Source organism: Nycticebus coucang, chromosome 14 (assembly GCF_027406575.1).
Source record: "Nycticebus coucang isolate mNycCou1 chromosome 14, mNycCou1.pri, whole genome shotgun sequence".
NCBI classification, from domain to species: Eukaryota; Metazoa; Chordata; class Mammalia; order Primates; family Lorisidae; genus Nycticebus; species Nycticebus coucang.
The window spans coordinates 65,539,533-65,558,932 of record NC_069793.1 but is presented as its reverse complement, the minus strand read 5'-3'; the positions used below and the strand labels follow the sequence as shown (position 1 = coordinate 65,558,932).

The 19,400-nt window shown below is 54.2% G+C and overlaps 1 protein-coding gene across 6 annotated transcripts in view; it reads left to right on the top strand.

Moving 5' to 3' along the window:
* PDE2A (phosphodiesterase 2A) overlaps positions 1-19,132 on the top strand; it is a 96,490-nt gene extending 77,358 nt beyond the window's left edge. For 4 of the 6 annotated variants that reach the window (XM_053560599.1, XM_053560603.1, XM_053560604.1 and 1 more), the window contains 25 exons: positions 3,782-3,841; positions 4,544-4,697; positions 4,974-5,026; positions 5,227-5,301; positions 5,406-5,447; positions 5,915-5,980; positions 6,246-6,379; positions 9,257-9,368; positions 9,878-9,917; positions 10,051-10,114; positions 10,535-10,607; positions 10,732-10,909; positions 11,142-11,254; positions 11,923-12,000; positions 13,135-13,257; positions 13,739-13,809; positions 14,072-14,194; positions 14,541-14,628; positions 14,964-15,011; positions 15,951-16,025; positions 16,178-16,277; positions 16,580-16,692; positions 17,093-17,131; positions 17,273-17,379; positions 17,713-18,224. In XM_053560599.1, coding sequence (XP_053416574.1) covers positions 3,782-3,841; positions 4,544-4,697; positions 4,974-5,026; positions 5,227-5,301; positions 5,406-5,447; positions 5,915-5,980; positions 6,246-6,379; positions 9,257-9,368; positions 9,878-9,917; positions 10,051-10,114; positions 10,535-10,607; positions 10,732-10,909; positions 11,142-11,254; positions 11,923-12,000; positions 13,135-13,257; positions 13,739-13,809; positions 14,072-14,194; positions 14,541-14,628; positions 14,964-15,011; positions 15,951-16,025; positions 16,178-16,277; positions 16,580-16,692; positions 17,093-17,131; positions 17,273-17,379; positions 17,713-17,923 — 2,340 coding nt within the window. In that variant the 3' untranslated portion in view covers positions 17,924-18,224. Of the gene's footprint in view, positions 1-3,781; positions 3,842-4,543; positions 4,698-4,973; positions 5,027-5,226; positions 5,302-5,405; positions 5,448-5,914; positions 5,981-6,245; positions 6,380-9,256; positions 9,369-9,877; positions 9,918-10,050; positions 10,115-10,534; positions 10,608-10,731; positions 10,910-11,141; positions 11,255-11,922; positions 12,001-13,134; positions 13,258-13,738; positions 13,810-14,071; positions 14,195-14,540; positions 14,629-14,963; positions 15,012-15,950; positions 16,026-16,177; positions 16,278-16,579; positions 16,693-17,092; positions 17,132-17,272; positions 17,380-17,712 lie in introns of all 6 variants that reach the window. The other 2 variants (XM_053560600.1, XM_053560605.1) reach the window with 1 other exon arrangement.
* The last annotated feature ends 268 nt before the right edge of the window (positions 19,133-19,400 follow it).

The following is a 19,400-nucleotide window of genomic DNA, read 5'->3' as shown; positions in this document are numbered from 1 at the left end:
TGTCTCTGAGATCATTACTCATCTTGGGTCAGGTTGGGCCAGGAGTCCAGGCTTTGGCCTTCTCCCAGGGGAAGGAAAGGCCAGAGTGTGTGCGCTGTGCTGGCGTGTGCCTGCGTGTGCCCATGTGTCTGTCTCAGAGAGGGTGGTGGGGTCAGATCACTTAAATTTGAACCACTTGGCAGAAACTTGCTGTGGGCCCCATCCCAGGCTGAGTGCTGGAGCAAACCATATCTGCCTTCCAGAAGCTTCATCTAAGGGAAATCAGGGACACCCTCAGGCCACCACAGGCCAAATGAAATCAGCTCTACCTGCAGGTGCTCTGGTGGTAGAGGCTGGAGTAGCAAGGGTGCCGCATAGTAGAGAGAGCTTTTGAGTGGGACTTTGGGGAGATGGGTTGGAGGTCAACAGGCAGAGAAGAAGGGCAAGGATGTTCTAGGCAGAGGGACAGCATGAGCAAAGAAGGGTGGGGACAAGGGTAGTGGTGTGTTGGGGGAAGAGTGTGATCTTGGTGAGGCTGAAGTGGGAGGTGCGTGCTATTAAGGAAGATGCTACCTGGGGTTTCCACAAGCATCCCCTCACCTCCAAATACCCTGGGCAGTGAAGAGCTCTTGAAAGAGGATTATTTCCCATCTCCCTCTTCTCCAAGCTTGCACCTTCTCAACTCATGAAGAAATGCACTTCCCCGGGATGCACCTCTCCCCAATCATGCACATCTGATAGACGCTCCCTGGGCCACAGGATCGCACATCCTCCCAGAGGCAGCACAGGTAGCCCAGGACCTCCTAGATGCTACCAGATTCTGAGGGCAGAGAGTGCAGAAGGTAGAAGGAGTGCCACAGGGCAGATCTTTTCGAGGGGCTGAGTCACCAGCTCCTTCTTCACAAGCCCTGTTTCTCTCTCTGAGTATTCATCCCGATCCATCATCCATCCATCTATCCATCCATCCATCCACTCATCCACCCACACAACCATCCATCATCTTAAGTACTCACTATGTGCCAGGCACTGTCATCATCCTGAGTACTCACTATGTGCCAGGGACTGTGCTAGGTGCCAGGAATACAGAAGTGACCAAGACAGGGTCTGCTTTCACAGACCACAAGAAGTTTGGAAGGGTGGGTATGACAACCATTAAACAAGTGAGCAAAGTAAGGATAGAACTGCAAAGGGTGGCAGGTGCTAGCAAGGAAACCAGGAAGCCTGGCAAGGAGTGTTGGGGTCTGGTGGAGATGCAGTCAGTGGAGGACTGAGGAATACATTGTCTGTGTTCAGACTGTTGGACTGAGTTCTGGGCCTTTGCAGTTCACAGCTCAAGGCGCCTTAATTACAGATTCTTTGTGTGGAAAGTCTTTGGCTCTGTTCTTCAATTTTGGGATAATAAGTCTCTTTGAGGGGTGGGCGGCCCTTGGTTTCTGGCATTTGATACTTGATTTGTGCCCACTTCCCTCCCCATTCCCCCCATCCCTGCTGTGCCAGTCACACCAGCCCTTGCATGGGGATGTGATGTTCATGCCATTAGCCACATCAAACTTGGTGAGGGTGGGGGCTGTGGGCTGTGTTGGGCTTGTAACCCTCTCTAAAGCCCCAGGGCCAATGCTTAGTATTCCCACTGGACTCCTGACACCCACCCTGATTAGCAAGAGCAGGTGCAAGTGTGTATTCCTATTGGTAATCAAAAAGCCATGTGTGAATGTGTTGAGGGATTGCGTGTGTATGTGCATGGGGCACTGGAGTGTGTGCATGGCTCTTGGCATATGAACTCAAGTTTCCTATGTAGGTATGAATATTCATGGGTGGACTGAGTGGACACTGTAAGTGTTGGTGTGTGGATGTCTTTGTGTCCGTGACTGTACTTCGTGTGTATTTGTGTGTCTGTGTACCTCCATGGGGGGTGAGTGTGAATGCATGTGTGTGTGGGCCTGAAGTTCTTTACGGGAGTGTGTATGTGTGTTTGTGCACCTGCTGGGTGGGAGTCAGCTGAGGCAGCCCAGGACTGTGTGCCGAGGAGGAGGAAGGATCAGGGGATGGAGGAGGACTCTGGGCTCCCTCTCTTTCTCACAGCAGCCTGTTTCATCTCTCAGCTCTGTACCTGGGGCCAAGCTGTTTTGGCAGCCCAGGAACTCATGGCTCCCAAAGCCCCAGGGTCCCAACTTTCTCTGTCTTCCTGAGAGATGGTTCCAGGTAGAAGGAACAAGAACCATGTACTCTTCCATGTACTAACAATAAAATGTCAACATATTTATGTAAACCACATGCAAATGAACCATGGACCCAGCTTCTTTCAACCCCATGCCTTGTGAGAGTCATAGATACGACTCATCCAGGGCTTAAACGTCAACACCATCCTTGACAGGTCATGGGTCTCCAGATTTTCCTGTCTCCAGTTTTGCTCCATCCAATCCATCCTGCCCCATCAGTGGACTATGGCCCTTAGAGGCTAGTCTGCCATGGCTCCCCAGTACCCTTGGGCTAAAGTCCAATTTCTCAGTCTGGCACTCAAGGCCCTTCCCTCTGTGGCACCATGGACCGCACCTCTGCCTGGGTCCTCCTCTCTCCACTAGGAGGGCAGCCTCCTGCCTTCAGGGTTCCCCTCTCTTCAGGCTCTACTTGTCCCCTCCATGCTTCAGTGCCAATCCAGGAAGCCTCCCAGATGCCCTCCCCTCTGAGCTACCCACCTAGTCTGCCTTCCCCTTCTTCCTCAGGTATGAGGTTCTGCACCACCCCCAGTCATGTCCCCCACTCATCCCGCCCCAGCCAGACTGTGAGCTTCCTGAGAACCTGCTGGTCTCCTCCTCCCCATCTGGTCCTGGCAGGGGACCCAAAGCCAAGGCAGTCAGGCACTGCTGAGTTGGGGGGGAGGGTGAAGGAGGGGCTCCTGTTGCAGGCAGGTGGTGAGCAGTTTTGAGTAGGCGCTGGAAGCTGGTGACGCAGGTGGGGAGCCTTGTTGGCAGGGCCGGTGGTGGGCACCTAGATGGTGGTATCACCCCTTCCTCCCCCACTTTCTCTCATTTTCCTCAACAAGCACCCAAGCAGGTGTGGGGGAAGGGACTTCATAGAGTATGAAAGATAGGCAGAGGGGATCCCTGGTGACTGGCACAGGGAATGTGGAGAAGGATGGGATGCTGTGTGTGGTGGTGAGAGTGGGTCTGGAGAGGGGAAGGCGTGGGTAGAGAAAGGGGTGGAGTGTGTGGTTCCGGCCTCACTTTGCCACTTTCTGCTACATGATCTTGGATAAGTCACTCAATCTTTCTGGGCCTCGGCTCATCTGCAAGGTGGAAACTTGCATCACACAGTAGTGAGACTCACATGTAAGGCAAAGTGCTTCATCAACCCATTCATCGATTCATTCATTAATCCATCCACCTCCCCACAGCAGATCCATCATGCTGGACCCCTATCAAAACCTAAGTTAGATGGTGCTGGGAAGCTGATGCTGCTGCCACTAATTTCATATTCTAGGTCTGAAGGGATCCATGGGCTGGGAGATGAAGGGTCAGAAGTCCCTCCATCCCCTGAACTATATACTTGGACTGTGCTGTTGATGGGACAGTGACTGAAAAGACAGAGACAAAAAAGTTCCACTTGTTTGGATCAGCCTTGAAAGGCTTCCTGCAGGAGGGGGTTTTTCTGGAGCTATCTCCATGGTAGGAGGATGGCTTATCATTCAGGCCCACAGACTGGAGTGTGTATGTGCTGGTGTGTGCTGGGCACCGAGAGGGCGCTCTGGCAGAGACTGAGGCTGGGAGAAGTCACAACAGAGTCACTTCTCCGGTTCTTCTAGGTGCACTGTGCCCAGCTGAGTGACAGTGAGGAGTGCAGCCTGCGGGCAGTGGAGAAGCATGTGAGTTGGGGGAGAACCAGAGGTGGATGGGGCTGTTGAAGACCCTTATCACAAGCTGGTTGGGATGATGTCCTGGCCAGGGAGCTGGACAGACCTGCTTGTCAGTTTCAGCTCCGCCCCTTTTGAACCGTGTTACCTTAAGCAAGTCACTAAACCACTCTGAGATTCAGTTTCATATCTGAAGATGGGGATAATGATAGCAGTGACCTACCTGGGGTAATGGTGACATAAAATGGATCAAATACTTTGAAACACTCCTGGTGTCCGACTTAACAATGGTTAGACTTACAATTTTTGACATTAGGATAGGCTTATGGGGGACATAACCCCATCATAAGTCCAGGAGCATCTGTACTTAGGAAGGACTAGCTAATGATATGGGGCTCTTTTATGCCCAAGATTTTGTGATTTTGTGACTAACAAGGACTTACAACTTCCCATGGGTGCCAGGAAATTTGACCCTGTCCTGTCTTGGAAGGATCTGGGGTGGAGACAGACAGATCCTATACTTTCCCGTTCACCAGCCCAGGGACGCTCCAGGGACAGTGGGAGCCCTCAGGAGGGTGGAGTCCCCCGGGATGGGTTTGTGATGGGCTCCGGAGTGAAGTTAGAGGGAATGGCTGAAAGAGGTGAGGAGTCCTGTGGCGGCGAGCGCGATGAGGCGGGGCGCGAGCGGCGCATTGACGGCCCCGCCCGCTCCAGACCCTGGTGGCCCTGCGGAGGGTGCAGGCCGTGCAGCAGCGCGGGCCGGGCGAGGCTCCCAGAGCCGTCCAGAACCCCCCAGAAACTGTGGCCGAAGACCAAAAGGGAAAGGTTGCGTACTCCGACCAGGACCGAAAGATCCTGCAACTGTGCGGTGAGAGCCGGGCCTGGGCAGGTTCTGAGGGTAGGACAGGGTCGGTGGAGGGGAGGAGCCTGCGGTGTGGGCGTGGCCAGACAGGTGGGGCGCAGCCCGGATCCGGGTCGGATCCAACTGGTAGGCGAGGTCTGTGGGGTGGGAGGCCTAGCGGAGCCCGAGGTAAGCTCGAGGCTGAGCATAGCCTTGCAAGAGTCTACGGATGGGGAGGCATCTAGAGGAGTGGGCCACCGAGGCAGGGCGGAGCCCTCTGTGACCCGGATCCTGCCCTTGCAGGTGAGCTGTACGACCTGGATGCCTCTTCCCTGCAGCTCAAAGTCCTCCAATATGTGAGTCCCAGGGCCCTTCTCACCCATCTCCCGCCCAGTTTCTCGGCCAGGACTCAACGTCCGCTCGAGCCCTCTATTTCATTTCAGATTCCGATGTCCCGCCTCTCTCCTCTCTTCCCGAGAGGCGGGAAGGGCAGGGAGTGGTAGGGAGGCCCCAGACCCGCAGTCAGCCTCTCGCTCTGTCTGTCCCTCCCTCTCAGCTGCAGCAAGAGACTCGGGCATCCTGCTGCTGCCTCTTGCTAGTGTCCGAGGACAATCTCCAGCTTTCCTGCAAGGTGAGGACCCAGGTCCACTGCGATGCTGGGCTGGGCGAGGGAATCAGGTCTCTGAGAGGAAAACCTTCCTGTTTTTTTAACCGGCCCCGCCCCTCCTTCCTCAGGTCATCGGAGATAAAGTGCTGGGGGAAGAGATCAGCTTTCCGGTGAGTCCGCCTGTCCCCTGGAGTAGGCCATTAAGGCGGATAGACACCCCTGCGATCTGCGTGGAGTACTTGGATCCTCTAGAATCTCTTGGAATCTGATGGAATTATCTGGCTTTGGGATCCACTTAGAACTGTTACAAGGGATCACAGCCTCTCAATGATCAAGCTCTATTAGGAGAAATCTCTTATCTACAGAGAGGCTTTCTTGGGATTAGTCACCTCTGTTGAGATCAGTGAGAATCCTTGGAGTCTGCCTAGTCTCTTCCTGTTGAGAAGACTCTAGAGTCCCCTGTAGCGGGTTCTGCCAGACTCCCCCTGCATCTCTCTGCTCCTCAGTGTTGACCCCATTCACCGTTTGGATTGACCAAAGAGTTCATTGAAACTTCTAGACTTGAGGGTAGTGTTGGGTTGAGATCCCTTGACCTGGAGAGAGTGGGGCCCTGACTAAGCCACCCCTTGTTCTCCAGTTGACGGGACGCCTGGGCCAGGTGGTGGAAGACAAGAAATCCATCCAGCTGAAGGACCTCACCTCTGTAAGTTATGGCCTGGCTGAACCAGGGGATGGGAAAAGGGGAAATGCCATTGCCAGTCTCCAGAGCCAGAGTCTCTGGGACAGGCCAGCTGAGGAAAAGGGGAGACAAGAAAGTTGTCTGGGTACTTTCACCACCCCATCTCCATGTCATAGAGCCTCTGTTCCTGCATGAGTCCCTTAGAACTGCCTGTTGCAGAGTGTGGTGGAGGGCTGGGAAGGGAAGCATACCCCTCCCTCCTTCCCTGCCTTGACTTACCTTCCCATAGCAGGAGGATGTGCAACAGTTGCAAAGCATGCTGGGCTGTGAGCTGCAGGCCATGCTCTGTGTCCCTGTCATCAGCCGGGCCACTGACCAGGTGGTGGCCTTGGCCTGCACCTTCAATAAACTTGGAGGAGAATTGTGAGTCTGGGCAGGGTGATGGGGGTTGGGAGACTTAGCTGAGAGGCTGGGCAAGGTGCCACTAGGGTAACACAGTGGGAAGGGTACTAGACAGGGGGCTACTGTCCCAGCATTGGTGATCAGAACATTTTGTTAGTGCAAGAGACTATGGGGTTATGGAGGCTTCCAGACAGCTGCTGTGGCCTGAGGCACACAGGTCATTGCAGACTCTTCATTTGGCTTATTTAGAGTCATGCTAAAGCCCAAGCTGGTTGCCCTTCTCTTCCTACTACTTCCTACAGCTTGGACTATCTGCTCTTAGGGTGCTGGCCTTCTCCCCACTTGCCATCCCCTATTTCTGCATTCTTGCTAGAAACCACCTGATGTAGGTGTCAATGTACTCTGGGATGGGTGGACCTTCTGGCAGCACAGATTATGATCGATACAGTGGACAGTGGCTACAGGGAATAGGCTTGGAGTCTGGGGGAAGCTGTTGATCATTTGAGCCTCTGACAGAGTAACACTGTACAGGGCACAGTGTCCAGGTAAACAGACTTGGAGGCTTAGTCAACAAGCATATCTCCATAACTGAGATTTGGAGATCAAATTTGGGATCCGGGAATGGTATTATGGATAAATTTCATGTGCTATCCCAACTCATTAATTGGTAGTAGCTGCCTGAATCATTGTGTTATGAATAGATCTTAATTCTGTGAGAAACGGCATTGTGTCAGATTAGCCATGTCTGTCCAGGGTGAGGGTTCACACTTGGGCTGACAGATCTAGCATTTTGTGCTGAGTCATACAGGTAGAGAGAAGTAGGCAGATGAGGGGTTGAGTCCTGATGCAAAGAGATGCTGACAGGATGGTGCCCCTGGACTGTGAATGAGCAGCCTGGAGCTCCTGAAGGAAGTGGAGACAGGAGAGGTGTTGGAGCCCTGGGCTGAGGCCTGCTGGGGTAGGGCAGAGACCTGGGAGTCCTGGATCTGAGCATCAGGACCTGCCTTTGAAGAGCTCTGTAGACAGTTGGGTGGGCCTGGGGAAATGAAGATAGGGATGAAGCAGAATCAGCTGTGACATTTGGAACTGGTAGGCATCCTGGTGGTGGGAGCATTTATATTGTTCAGCAAGAACACATGGAGCACCTAATGTGTCCTTCTAAGTGCTGGCCAGATGGCCTGGGGAAGGCCTTTGGGAAGGGGAGTCTAGAGTGAGTGGGAAGAGGAGTCTAGCAGCAGCCATGACCTCTGGCTATTGGCTGTGGGACTGGGTTCTAGTGTGGCCCCCAACATGGAGGAGAGGTGATATTACTAGGAAGGCAAGATGGGTTTTTCGTAACAGCCCTAAGCCTCAGGGCAGGGGCAGGGCCATCTCTGGGTCCCACATATTTTAGGGAAGGAGTGTTGAATGACTACATGAGCCAGAGTGGAGCTCAGCTCAGTGTGGTGACTGTGGAGAAACTTCCTGGAACACAGCTAAGTAGCAGAGCACGGGGGCTCCAGAATCGCTTCTGCTTGGATTAGGATGGGGTTGGTGGCAAGGACAGGGTTGGTGTACAGGTAAGACATTAGCAAACACATCCTGGAGCCAGGCTCCACATTGGCTGTGGGTGATACTGCCTTAAGAATTGAAGCTTATTTTCAGGGCATAGAGGGAAGCTTTTTTCCTACCCTAGAATAGATTCTAGGTTGAGGGAACAGGGTAGAAAAAAGCATGAAGGTGTGAAAGAGCCTGAAGCTTTCTCAGAATGATGATCGTAGTAGTATGGCTCAAGCTGAGAAATGCCCATGGATGAGGGGTGAGAGGAGGGTGGGCCCAGAATGAGGGACCTCGAATGCCATGGGAAGGAAAGTGTGCAGACAGAGCCAGGGTGGTGGGCTTTGGGATCTAGACCTGAATCATGTGATAGCTGGCATTATGGGGGATCCTCCAGCAGTAGGGAGCACTGAGGCCAGCCAAAAAGAGGGAAGGGCCCTAGGCAGGGACATCTGGGGGCAGAGAGATGGGGGCTGAGGCAGGCTCCCACCCTATGATGCCCCCCCACATTGCTCCACTCTGCCCCATGCCTCTCCCTGATGACGAGTCATTTGGTGGCCAGATTGAATGACCTCAACAGGACTGAGGGTTGATCTTGTTGGGCAAGAGCTAGCTCCATGAGTAGGGCCAGCCCTGACTGTAGCTGGACAAGACAGGGTAGTGCCACTGCCCCTCCCTAAGGCTGGAAGGGCCCTCAGGGAGAGCAGGAGAGCACCAGCTCTAGCCTGGGCAAGTCTCTAATCCGGGGGAGGAGACTTAGCTTTGATCTCCTTTGGTAAATTCCAAATAGAGCAGGGAGCTATGGCTTTGGCTTCAAGAAGCAATAGACCTGACTTGGCGCCTGTAGCTCAAGCGGGTAAGGCGCCAGCCACATACCCCAGAGCTGGCGGGTTTGAATCCAGCCCAGGCCTGCTAAACAACAATGACAACTACAACCAAAAAATAGCCGGGCGTTGTGGCAGGCGCCTGTAGTCCCAGCTACTTGGGAGGTTGAGGCAAGAGAATTGCTTGAGCCCAGGAGTTAGAGGTTGCTGTGAGCTGTGATGCCACAGCACCCTACCCAGGGCGACAGCTTGAGGCTCTGTCTCAAAAAAGAAAAAAAAAAGAAGCAATAGACCAAGGAAGAAAACACATTTTGGTTTGAGGAGGATCAGATCCTCCCCTCAGGGAGCCCCCAGTCTAGGGTTAAGGCTTTGCTGGTCCCAAGTGCCTATACCGTAGAGCCTGCCCTGGGAGGAGAGTTACGCTTAGTGGATAGCTCACTGATATTCTGGGGGAATGGAAGCTAGGAGAATGGGGAGAGAAGCCTGCCTTCCCTTCCCTCTCAGGTGACACTCCCCCACTCCTTCCCCCACTGTCCAGGTTTACAGAGCAGGATGAGCATGTGATCCAGCACTGCTTTCACTACACAAGCACAGTGCTCACCAGCACTCTGGCCTTTCAGAAGGAGCAGAAGCTCAAGTGTGAGTGCCAAGTGAGTGACCTGCCTTCAGCCTTCCTTGGGGATCAACTCACCCAGCTCTCAGCCCCAGAGAGCCATCATAAGAGAAATGCCCAGGTCTTTCTGAACTGATGGCAGACCCGCCTGAGGCAGCTAGGTAGCCTAGTGACTTGGAGGCCTCAGAAAGAGGGAGGTCAAGGAGTTCCTCAGAACCCATACCACTGGCCCCAGGCACCGTATGTGGTCGCCCTCTAGTGTTCAACACGGGTACCACAGCAACATCTGGGCGGCAAGAGCCTAGGAGAATGCCAAAGCTCTGGACTCTGGAGACTCCTGCCCACCTGCACTGCGGGCATTCCACCCCTACCCCCACTACTGCACTCGGTAGCTAAATGGTATAATTGGATATGGACAGTTTCCAGCCTGTCTGGGGGAGCTCCAGGGGAGGAATGAGAAGACCTTGGGGCTGTGGGAGGCAGGGGGCTGGATAGGGTAAGCCCTGCAACCCAAATCTCTTGTGATCCCCTCTTCCTCCATTCCAGGCTCTTCTGCAAGTGGCAAAGAACCTCTTCACTCACCTTGGTGAGCCCACTGTTCTCTGTGGCTGGCAGGAGGGCGGGTTTGGGGGCTGACATTTGGCGAGGAGAGGTGGGAAGGCTGGGCCTTGGGGCTCTAGCCTGGTCTCATCACTGTCCCATGCTTCTCTCTCCCCCAGATGATGTCTCTGTCCTGCTCCAGGAGATTATCACAGAAGCCAGAAACCTCAGCAATGCAGAGATGTGAGTGAATCTAGCCAGGGGATTCACTCCTGAGGGAGGCTCTAGGCCTCAGGGCTTATCACTTCATTTTCCTCCCTTTTCCCCTTGTTGCCTTAATGTGGGACCACATCACCTTTTGAGTGATCCTTTATTTCATGGCTGCCTGCTTCACTGAACTGTGAGCTCTAATGACAGCAGGGGCAGGGCTACCCTTGCCTGCTGTATGTTCTCAGTTCCTAACAGTGGCTGGCACACAGTAGATGCTCAAAAAAATTATTTGAATGGGTGATTGCCCTGCAATCAGCCAGTCTGAGTAGAGTGTCTCACCTCCAAGCACTCCTCCAGGCCTCAGAGATCCTGCCTTTGCCTCATGAGAGGTGGCAATGGTGGGGCAGGGTTGTCCAGACTCTGCAGACCAGCCCTCCCCTTACCCCTCTGCAGTTGCTCCGTGTTCCTGCTGGATCAGAACGAACTGGTGGCCAAGGTGTTCGACGGGGGCGTGGTGGACGATGAGGTGAGGGAGTATGTGGCCCTGAGGGCTGTGTTGGAGTCCGATGGGAGCAAGCCCTACGTTTGCTGGTCCCCTCTGTAGCCGGGCCACTAACTTCTTCCTCTCTACTCCATCCCTACCGCGGCAGAGCTATGAGATCCGCATACCGGCCGACCAGGGCATCGCAGGCCACGTGGCGACCACCGGCCAGATCCTGAACATCCCAGACGCATATGCCCATCCGCTTTTCTACCGCGGTGTGGACGACAGCACCGGCTTCCGCACGCGCAACATTCTCTGCTTCCCCATCAAGAACGAGAACCAGGGTGCAAGCTCTTGGCGGCCCTGGCGGAGGGGCGGGGACTGGGCGGGGCCGGAGCGGGGTGGGGCAAGGCCGAGCCGAGTGTGGGCAGTTCTTCCCCACCACATCACGGTATAGCGTCCTAAAGCAGAGCCACGTGGGACCCATGCCTGGGCGGTCACCTGTGGGCACTCTGCGAGGGCAGGTTACGGCCGTACCCCTCGACCAGTCTTTCCTAGCCTCTGTCCCTTCCTCAGAGGTAATTGGTGTGGCCGAGCTGGTGAACAAGATCAATGGACCGTGGTTCAGCAAGTTCGATGAGGACCTGGCCACCGCCTTCTCTATCTACTGCGGCATCAGCATTGCCCATGTGAGGGCAGGGATGGGGAGAGAGGCAGGGATGGGGAGGGGCGTTCGCCGTTCTCCTCCCCCACTGGCTCACTCTCCTGGCTCTGTCCAGGCTGGTTGATTCCCTGGTCAGAGCCCCGATGCTGGGGTGCTGTGCAGCCTTCAGTACTCTCTGGCCACCTCTAGGCTCAATTTCCCATGTGAAAATTGGGAATACTATTTTTCACTCTGTCCACTCAGCCTACCAGGGACAAGAGAAACCCTGGTTGTCATAAACCTCCCCCCTTCTCTGGAAGCAACCTCAACCCAAGTCCCTGCTGAGCTTCATTTTGGGAAATGTTGGGTCCCACTTTCCAGGCCTGCTGGTGGCTCTAGCCTGGGAATCCCTCAGATCCCGGGCATCATACCCTTCCATGTTTCTCTTTCCCTGTCTTGGCCTCTGGGCTCTGCCACTGGGTCAGGCTTAGGAGGGGTGCAAAGTGCCACATCAAATGCTGAGAGGATCTGGGGAGGAGGAGCATGAGGTTAAAGGTGGGGGTGGAGGTCTATACTCTGGGCTGGGGCAGAAAGGCTCAGGGTGGGGGCAGAATGGGACAGGAAAGGGGTTCTGCCAGACCTCTTTGTCCTAGTCCTGGACATTTCTAAGAGTTCACAGACATTATTCTCAAGCCTCACTTTTCCCTGTCCTAGTCTCTCTTGTACAAAAAAGTGAATGAAGCCCAGTATCGCAGTCATCTGGCCAATGAGATGATGATGTACCACATGAAGGTGAGTGAGGCCTGCAAGGAGCGACTGTCCTCCTCCCAGCATCCCCAGGAGCCCCAGGCTTAGGCAGGACTTCCTGATTACTGTTTACTGAGGATGAGAAGACAGATGCAGAGAGACACAAGGCCTCCTGCTCACCTTAGGGCCAGCCTCCCTGCCCCTATTCCCAGAGCCGTTTTGAGTTCAGCCCCAAGGCTGGAAGGAGCCAGTAGGACCAGCCCAGGGAATAACTTGGTTCAGCCAGATATTTCCCATGTCCAGCTATTTACCAATAATCCCCACCTTGGGAATTCTTTTTTTTTTTTTTTTTTTTTGTAGAGACAGAGTCTCACTATACTGCCCTCGGGTAGAGTGCCGTGGCGTCACACGGCTCACAGCAACCTCTAACTCTTGGGCTTACGAGATTCTCTTGCCTCAGCCTCCCAAGCAGCTGGGACTATAGGCGCCCGCCACAACGCCCGGCTATTTTTTTTTTTTTGTTGCAGTTTGGCCGGGGCTGGGTTTGAACCCGCCACCCTCGGCATATGGGGCCGGTGCCCTACTCACTGAGCCACAGGCGCCGCCCCACCACCTTGGGAATTCTTGAAGGCTAGGAAGCCCACCTGGGACGTTTCCACAGCTCCCCCATGTACAGTGGTCATATAGCCCTGGGAAATCCTCACTGCTGCTATTCCATTCCATTCCCAGATTCCACGTCAGAAAAGTTGTCCCAGACCTTAGTTGAGAGTTTAGGGTAATCACAATGTGGACATTTCCTATCACTTGTGTCCAAATCAGACTTTGTGAATATGATCAAAACTATAGCAGGAAGGGAGAACACTGGGAAATTCTCCCTAAAAGGAGAAATACTAGAGTTAGGATTTATGAAAGGCTGCATGGCTTGGAGCGTCACAAATGGTGACATCTTTGCTGAGGACAGGCTGTTACAGATAAAGGGTGGTCACAGGCAGGGAGGTGCAGTAGGTGGGCTGCAGGGCTATGAGGGAGGTAAGTATCTCCTGCTCAGTGACAATCCATGGATTGATGGCCCAACTGTGGTGCATTCTGGGTGAGGGACTCTTCACCTGCTGTGGGAATCTGTGAGGACTCTGGAAGGGGTAGGGGCTGTCTTCTAATGACCTGGCTGGTCCATTCTAGGTCTCTGATGATGAATATACTAAACTTCTCCATGACGGGATCCAGCCAGTAGCTGCCATTGACTCCAACTTTGCCAATTTCACCTATACCCCTCGCTCTCTGCCTGAGGATGACACATCCATGGTGAGCTAGCCCTCCTCCACTTGACTGGGGAGGCAGAGGGCATGCAGCCAGAGATTTGAGTTAGATGTGCATAAGAACTTCCTGGTAAGACAGAGTCTTCAAGAAAGGCTGTGGAGGCTCCCTCACAGATGGATTGGGGCCACAGAGCCTGCCCAGGGACTGGACTGGATGATTCTAAAGGCTGCTCCTGAACCATCAGTGCCCAGGGGATGTGACCTCAGGACTTGTACTCCCTCCCTGTTTTTCTAAGATTTGTGTGAACTTGATTCCAAGAGCTCTTGACTCTTCATGCTTAGATCACTTGGATGTCTAAAAAGTGCACAGCTCTGAGAATGCTTGGTTTGGCTATTTTATGGTTTTCTAGTTTAGATTTAAGGTTCTAAGAGTCCACAAATTTGAGTATGGGACTTGAAGAAGGGTCCAGGCAGAAGCCCCATCTTGATACTGACCATCCTCTTATCCGTTTTCCCGCCCTCTCCAGGCCATCCTGAGTATGCTGCAGGACATGAATTTCATCAATAACTACAAAATTGACTGTCCAACACTGGCCCGGTGTGTTCACATGCAGACAGCTCCAGTCTTGCCTCCCTCTGTCCTCCACTTCCACATCCACTGTTCCCAGTGTTCCGAGGAGGGTTCTTTTTGAGGTCAACTAGGGGAGGCTCAGTCTTAGGGGATGGGGAGGATCCATGAAGAGAAGCAATTCCCAGACATTGGGACTGTCAATAATGGCAAGACTTGGGGCTAGGCAGAGCCTGAAGGGTTTTCTGGAGGAGAGGCTGAGGTCCCTCTGCTGCCCTCTTCCCTCCCCCAGGTTCTGTTTGATGGTAAAGAAGGGCTACCGGGACCCCCCGTACCACAACTGGATGCACGCCTTTTCTGTCTCCCACTTCTGCTACCTGCTCTACAAGAACCTGGAACTCACCAACTACCTCGAGTGAGTGGCTGCATCCTCCTGCATCTGGTAGCTGCTGGGGTCCCCTTCCCAGAGACAAGGAAGTACCCTCTATGTGGCAGGCATTTACGTGTACTGTTTTATCAGCTCCTCTTAACAGGCCCACTTTCCAGAAGGGACTTACCCACAGCCACACAGCCAGTGAATAATGGCTGATTTAAACCTAGGTCTGCCAAACTCCAAACCAGACATATTTTTTTAGGAAGGGGACCCAGGTGTCCCCACCTGTCCAAATAGCTCCTGGACATCTTATCTAGCTGTCCTTTCTCTAAGAGGCCTGGAAGAGAGCTGTGGCCTGACCTCTTTCTCCTTTCTGTCTCCCCACCAGGGACATCGAGATCTTTGCCTTGTTTATTTCTTGTATGTGTCACGACTTGGACCACAGAGGCACAAACAACTCCTTCCAGGTGGCCTCGGTGAGACCCTACCCTCTTCACAGTGGAGACCCTCCCTGTGGCAATCTCACTCCCTCCCAGCCTGAGGAAGGAGGGAGCTGGTGAGAGCAGGAGCCAGGTTTGGAGCCCGAAGGAGGCTCTCCCTGGTTGCCCCAGTACCTAGGGAGGGGAGAAGGGCAGGAAGGAGCAGGACAATGCTTAGTCTAACTGCAGCGGTTCTCAACTTGTGGGTCGTGATCCCTTTTTAACAATGAAAATACATTGCGGCATTAGGAAGGTTGAGGACCACTGGTCTAACGCAATAGCACTTGGATCCACATGTGAGGAGTGACTGAGTTTTTCCTGGGCTTTTCCAGAAATCTGTGCTGGCTGCACTCTACAGCTCCGAGGGCTCTGTCATGGAGGTACTGCCGCTTGCTCACCCCTGTCCTCCTCCTCTCCTTAAGGCTACTGATACAGTCATGACCTAGCACCTCCTATTTGTAAACCATGCTCTCCAGACAGGCTGTGAGAGCTGCAGCTACTTCAAGGGCATGTCGGCTCATTGCCCTGGGTGGGCTTAGCGAGGTGCAGGTGGGGACTTTTGTTTAGCACATTTCCCTTTGGCTGTCTGGGAACACCTCATGCAGCTCCTCCCGCAAGCTTGGGATGGGCTCCATGCTCATCACACTCACCTGTGCCTTAGATTGTTTGGTTTGGGTCTGCCCACCTCCACTTAGGGGCAAGGACAAAGTCTGAGATGTCTCTGCGTTCCCTGCACTTGGCACAAAGTGGGAGCCAAATTTCCAAGGTCACCTTGCCCATGTTGCCTCTCACAACAGAGGCTGTCCCTGCTTGCACACCCCTAGAGATGAGGTGCTTTCTCTCTCTCTCTCCCCTGGGAAGCCTGGTGGCAGCCCTGGTTCTGCCCTCTGCCGCTGGGAATAAGCCTGCTCCTCCTCCGAGTGACAGCCCTTCAGCATCAGGAGACAGGGGCTTGCCCTTGCCTCATATCTGGCTCTCCTTTGCAGCAAACAAATGTTTTTTGCATGAATTAGTGTCTAGGACTCCAAGGGACCATTTCAGAATTTTTCCAGCTTGTGAGGCTCTCAGATCTTGTTGGGTCTCTCCATGTTGTGTGACAACTGAGGACTCTGAGGCTCAGAGCCAGCTAGGGCCTTGCCCTGGCTCACAGAGTCACACTAAACTCAGAAAGGGCAGTGGTGTCCTTGACTCCCTCTCTTTGCCTGCTCTGCTGGCCTTGGGTGCTGGGACCTGTTCAGGCTCTGCTCTCTCTCTTGGGGGTCAGAGGTGAGGGGAACCCTTCTGCCCCAGCTGGGACCCTATCACTCCTCTCCCCCCAGAGGCATCACTTTGCTCAGGCCATCGCCATCCTCAACACCCACGGTTGCAACATCTTCGACCACTTCTCCAGGAAGGTGATGGGGCTGTGGCTGGAGAGGGGGGAGTGGGAGCTGGGAGCTGGCTAGAGATAGGAGAAGAAGCCAAAGGGTGGAGGGTCCTGAAGAAGGTTGAATGGGTGGGGTGTCCAGCAGGAGGCCATGACACCTGTCCACTTGCCCTGGCCCAGGACTATCAGCGTATGCTGGACCTGATGCGGGACATCATTTTGGCCACGGACCTGGCCCACCACCTCCGTATCTTCAAGGACCTCCAGAAGATGGCTGAAGGTGCCTGCTGTTAGCCTTGCACCTTAGGGCTGGGAAGGGGCAACCTGGGAAACATTTGCCAGGGGAGGGTCCCCAGGGGATCAGCTCTCTGCCTCCTAGTATAAGCCTGCTCCTCCTTCAAGTGACAGACCCCCTGGCATTAACCTCTGCCCTGGCTACACAGTCCAACCAGAGAGGCCCCTTGGCACCCATCTAGACTGCCCAATTCCCTGGGCCACTCTGGGGTAGGCCTTGGGAACCTTGTCCTCAGAAGGGGCAAGGAGTCTGGGCCCCTCTCCTGGATGCCATCCTCCCCCCAACAGGGGGCTATGACCGAACCAACAAGCAGCACCACAGACTCCTTCTCTGCCTCCTGATGACGTCCTGTGACCTCTCCGACCAGACCAAGGGCTGGAAGACCACAAGGAAGATCGCAGTAAGTGCTGGCCCTCCCTGGGGAAGCACAGGCTAGGCTACACACCTGCCTGGCTCTGTGCAGCCCCTGTAGCACCCCTTCTCTGTGCTGAGCTCAGCCTGGCTGTATTTTGGGGAGACAGAAACCTAGACATCTCAAGGTGACAGATGGGGGGACTCAGAGAGGGACACAGTTACCAAGGGTCACATAACAAGTCAATGGACCAGAACCCAGCTACTCCTCCCCATCTGGGGCTAACCCATTGCTGGGCTGAGGCTGGTGAAAACAAGTTCTGAGGTGAGACTGAATCATCACTGGGCCTTGCTCTCTGTGCTCTCCTGGGAAAGGGCTGTCAGAGGAGCTTGGGTAGATGGATCCCATGCATAGGATGTGATGAGATTTTTTTTTTTTTGCCTTTTAGGAGCTGATCTACAAAGAATTCTTCTCTCAGGGGGATTTGGTATGTGTGGAGTGATTTCAGGATGTCCATGTTGAGGGAAGGTTGGGAAGGCTGGCCTAGGGTAGGGAGGGCTGGGTTAGCCTGAGCCTAGTACCTGATGGAGAGATGGAAGGAGCAGGCCTGATGATGTGATGCCTTTAGGAGAAGGCCATGGGCAACAGGCCAATGGAGATGATGGACCGTGAGAAGGCCTACATCCCCGAGCTGCAGATCAGCTTCATGGAGCACATCGCAATGCCCATCTATAAGTGAGCAAACCCACAGGGGTGGCTGGGTACCCTGCTCAGAGAGGGTTGGGCCAGGTGTGGACATCACAGTAAATGCAGGAGCTGAGTATGGCCTGGCCCAGCTCCCACTGATCTACCCATCTGTCTCTGGGCACAGCTGTCCCTTGCTTTGCCCTAAGTGGGCCATGCACTTCATCCTTGGGCCTCAATGTGAAGAGACCATCATGTTTTCCTTGTGGGTCCAGTCCTGTGCTTTAGACTCTTATGAAAGTTCTACCGCTGGTATAGCCCTAATCTTCCTTGCTGCCCACAGTCTGATTTTTGACCTCTAACTCTGACTTCATGCACCTGCAGGCTGTTGCAGGACCTGTTCCCCAAAGCGGCAGAGCTGTATGAGCGTGTGGCCTCTAACCGTGAGCACTGGACCAAAGTGTCCCACAAGTTCACCATCCGTGGCCTCCCAAGCAACAACTCGCTGGACTTCCTGGATGAGGAGTATGAGGTGCCTGATTTGGACGGCACTCGGGCCCCCATCAATGGCTGCTGCAGTCTGGATGCTGAGTGATCCCCTCCCAGGACCCTTCCCTGCCCAGGCCTCCTCCCACTGCCCTCCACTGGTCTGGCCAGACCCACTGGGAACCAGAGTCACTGGACTCTAGACCAGGACTTCCCATGTGATGCTGGGCAAGTGCTGACCTTCCTGGCCCTCAGCTTTCTTGTCTGTATAACGGAAGCAAGACTTCCAGCCTCACTGAGACTTTGTGATTTGTCCTTTGAGAGTACGGGGTGACCAAATGAGCAGTGGGCCCCGCTCTCTGCCTCTGATCGCACCTCCCAAGCCATTCTTTCTCTGAGCAGCTTGATGGTTTCTCCTGTGCTTCATTCTGCCACACCAGGTCTGTGCCCTTTTCCGCTGGAGGACCTCCACCCCTTGGGGTCTCTAGGATCCTCATGGGAGGGGAAGGTGGGACACCTGAGTGAACAGAGGGTGAGGCCTTGTAAACATCCTTACAAACAGTTTTGCTGGAGGACTAGAAATAGCCAAGCAGCACAGGTGCCCCCGAGGACCACCACTATACTGATGGTGGGGTGGGACCTGGGGGTTATGCGAACCCCAGGAGGAAGCTGCCAGAGAGGCAGCTCAGCACTCTGGGGAGAGGGAGCTCAGGAAGAAAGCAGGATGACAGTGATGGGCAAGAAGGGTCCCTGCACTAGGAGACAGGCCCAGGCATGCGTCAGCCATGCCTCTCCCTGCCTGTGTGATCCTGGGCAAGTCCCTCCCTCTGTCTTGGAAAAACATGAGGGTAAGACAATCCATTTTCTAAGATCCATTGTAGATCAGTATCTAAAATGGCTTCATAGTTCTGTGGAGTCCCACAGAGGCTTTGGAATGTCTCTGTCACCCTAAGGCACAGACAGCCCAACCCTGAGTCCCTCAGTGGCCCCCTGAGTGTATCCCCTCAGCCCAAGCTACTCTCTCTTCCTGCAGCCAGAGAGAGACCTGGCCTTAGCCCTGGCAGGGCTTTCTCCTCTTCAAGGCCATATCCACCTGTGCCCCGGGGCTTGGCCTCTTGGGTCAGCCCAGCCGCTGGCTTCTCTCTTCTCTGTTTTGTTCTGTATGTGTTGTGGGGTGGGGGGAGGGGGGCCACCTGCCTTACCTATTCTGAGTTGCCTTTAGAGAGATACGTTTTTCTAGGACTCTGTGCAACTGTTGTATATGGTCCCGTGGGCTGACTGCTTTGTACATGAGAATAAATCTATTTCTTTCTACCAATACTCCCTCATGGGGCTATTTACAGACTTTGTGCATGGTGTGTGTGTGGGTAAACAGAATTGGGAGAGGAAAATGCTCTTTGGAACTGCCTGTCTGCTGGAACCCCCACCTCTGGTGCCTAGCCCCTTTTCTGAGGCAAAGACCTGTTGGGGCATTCCCTGAGCCACCCCTGGGCCACATGGTGCAGTTTAGGAGTGGATGGCAGATGAAGAGGCCTGGCCATGGAACGGGGAAAGGACATGTCAGCTGGCAGAGATTGCAGACTATA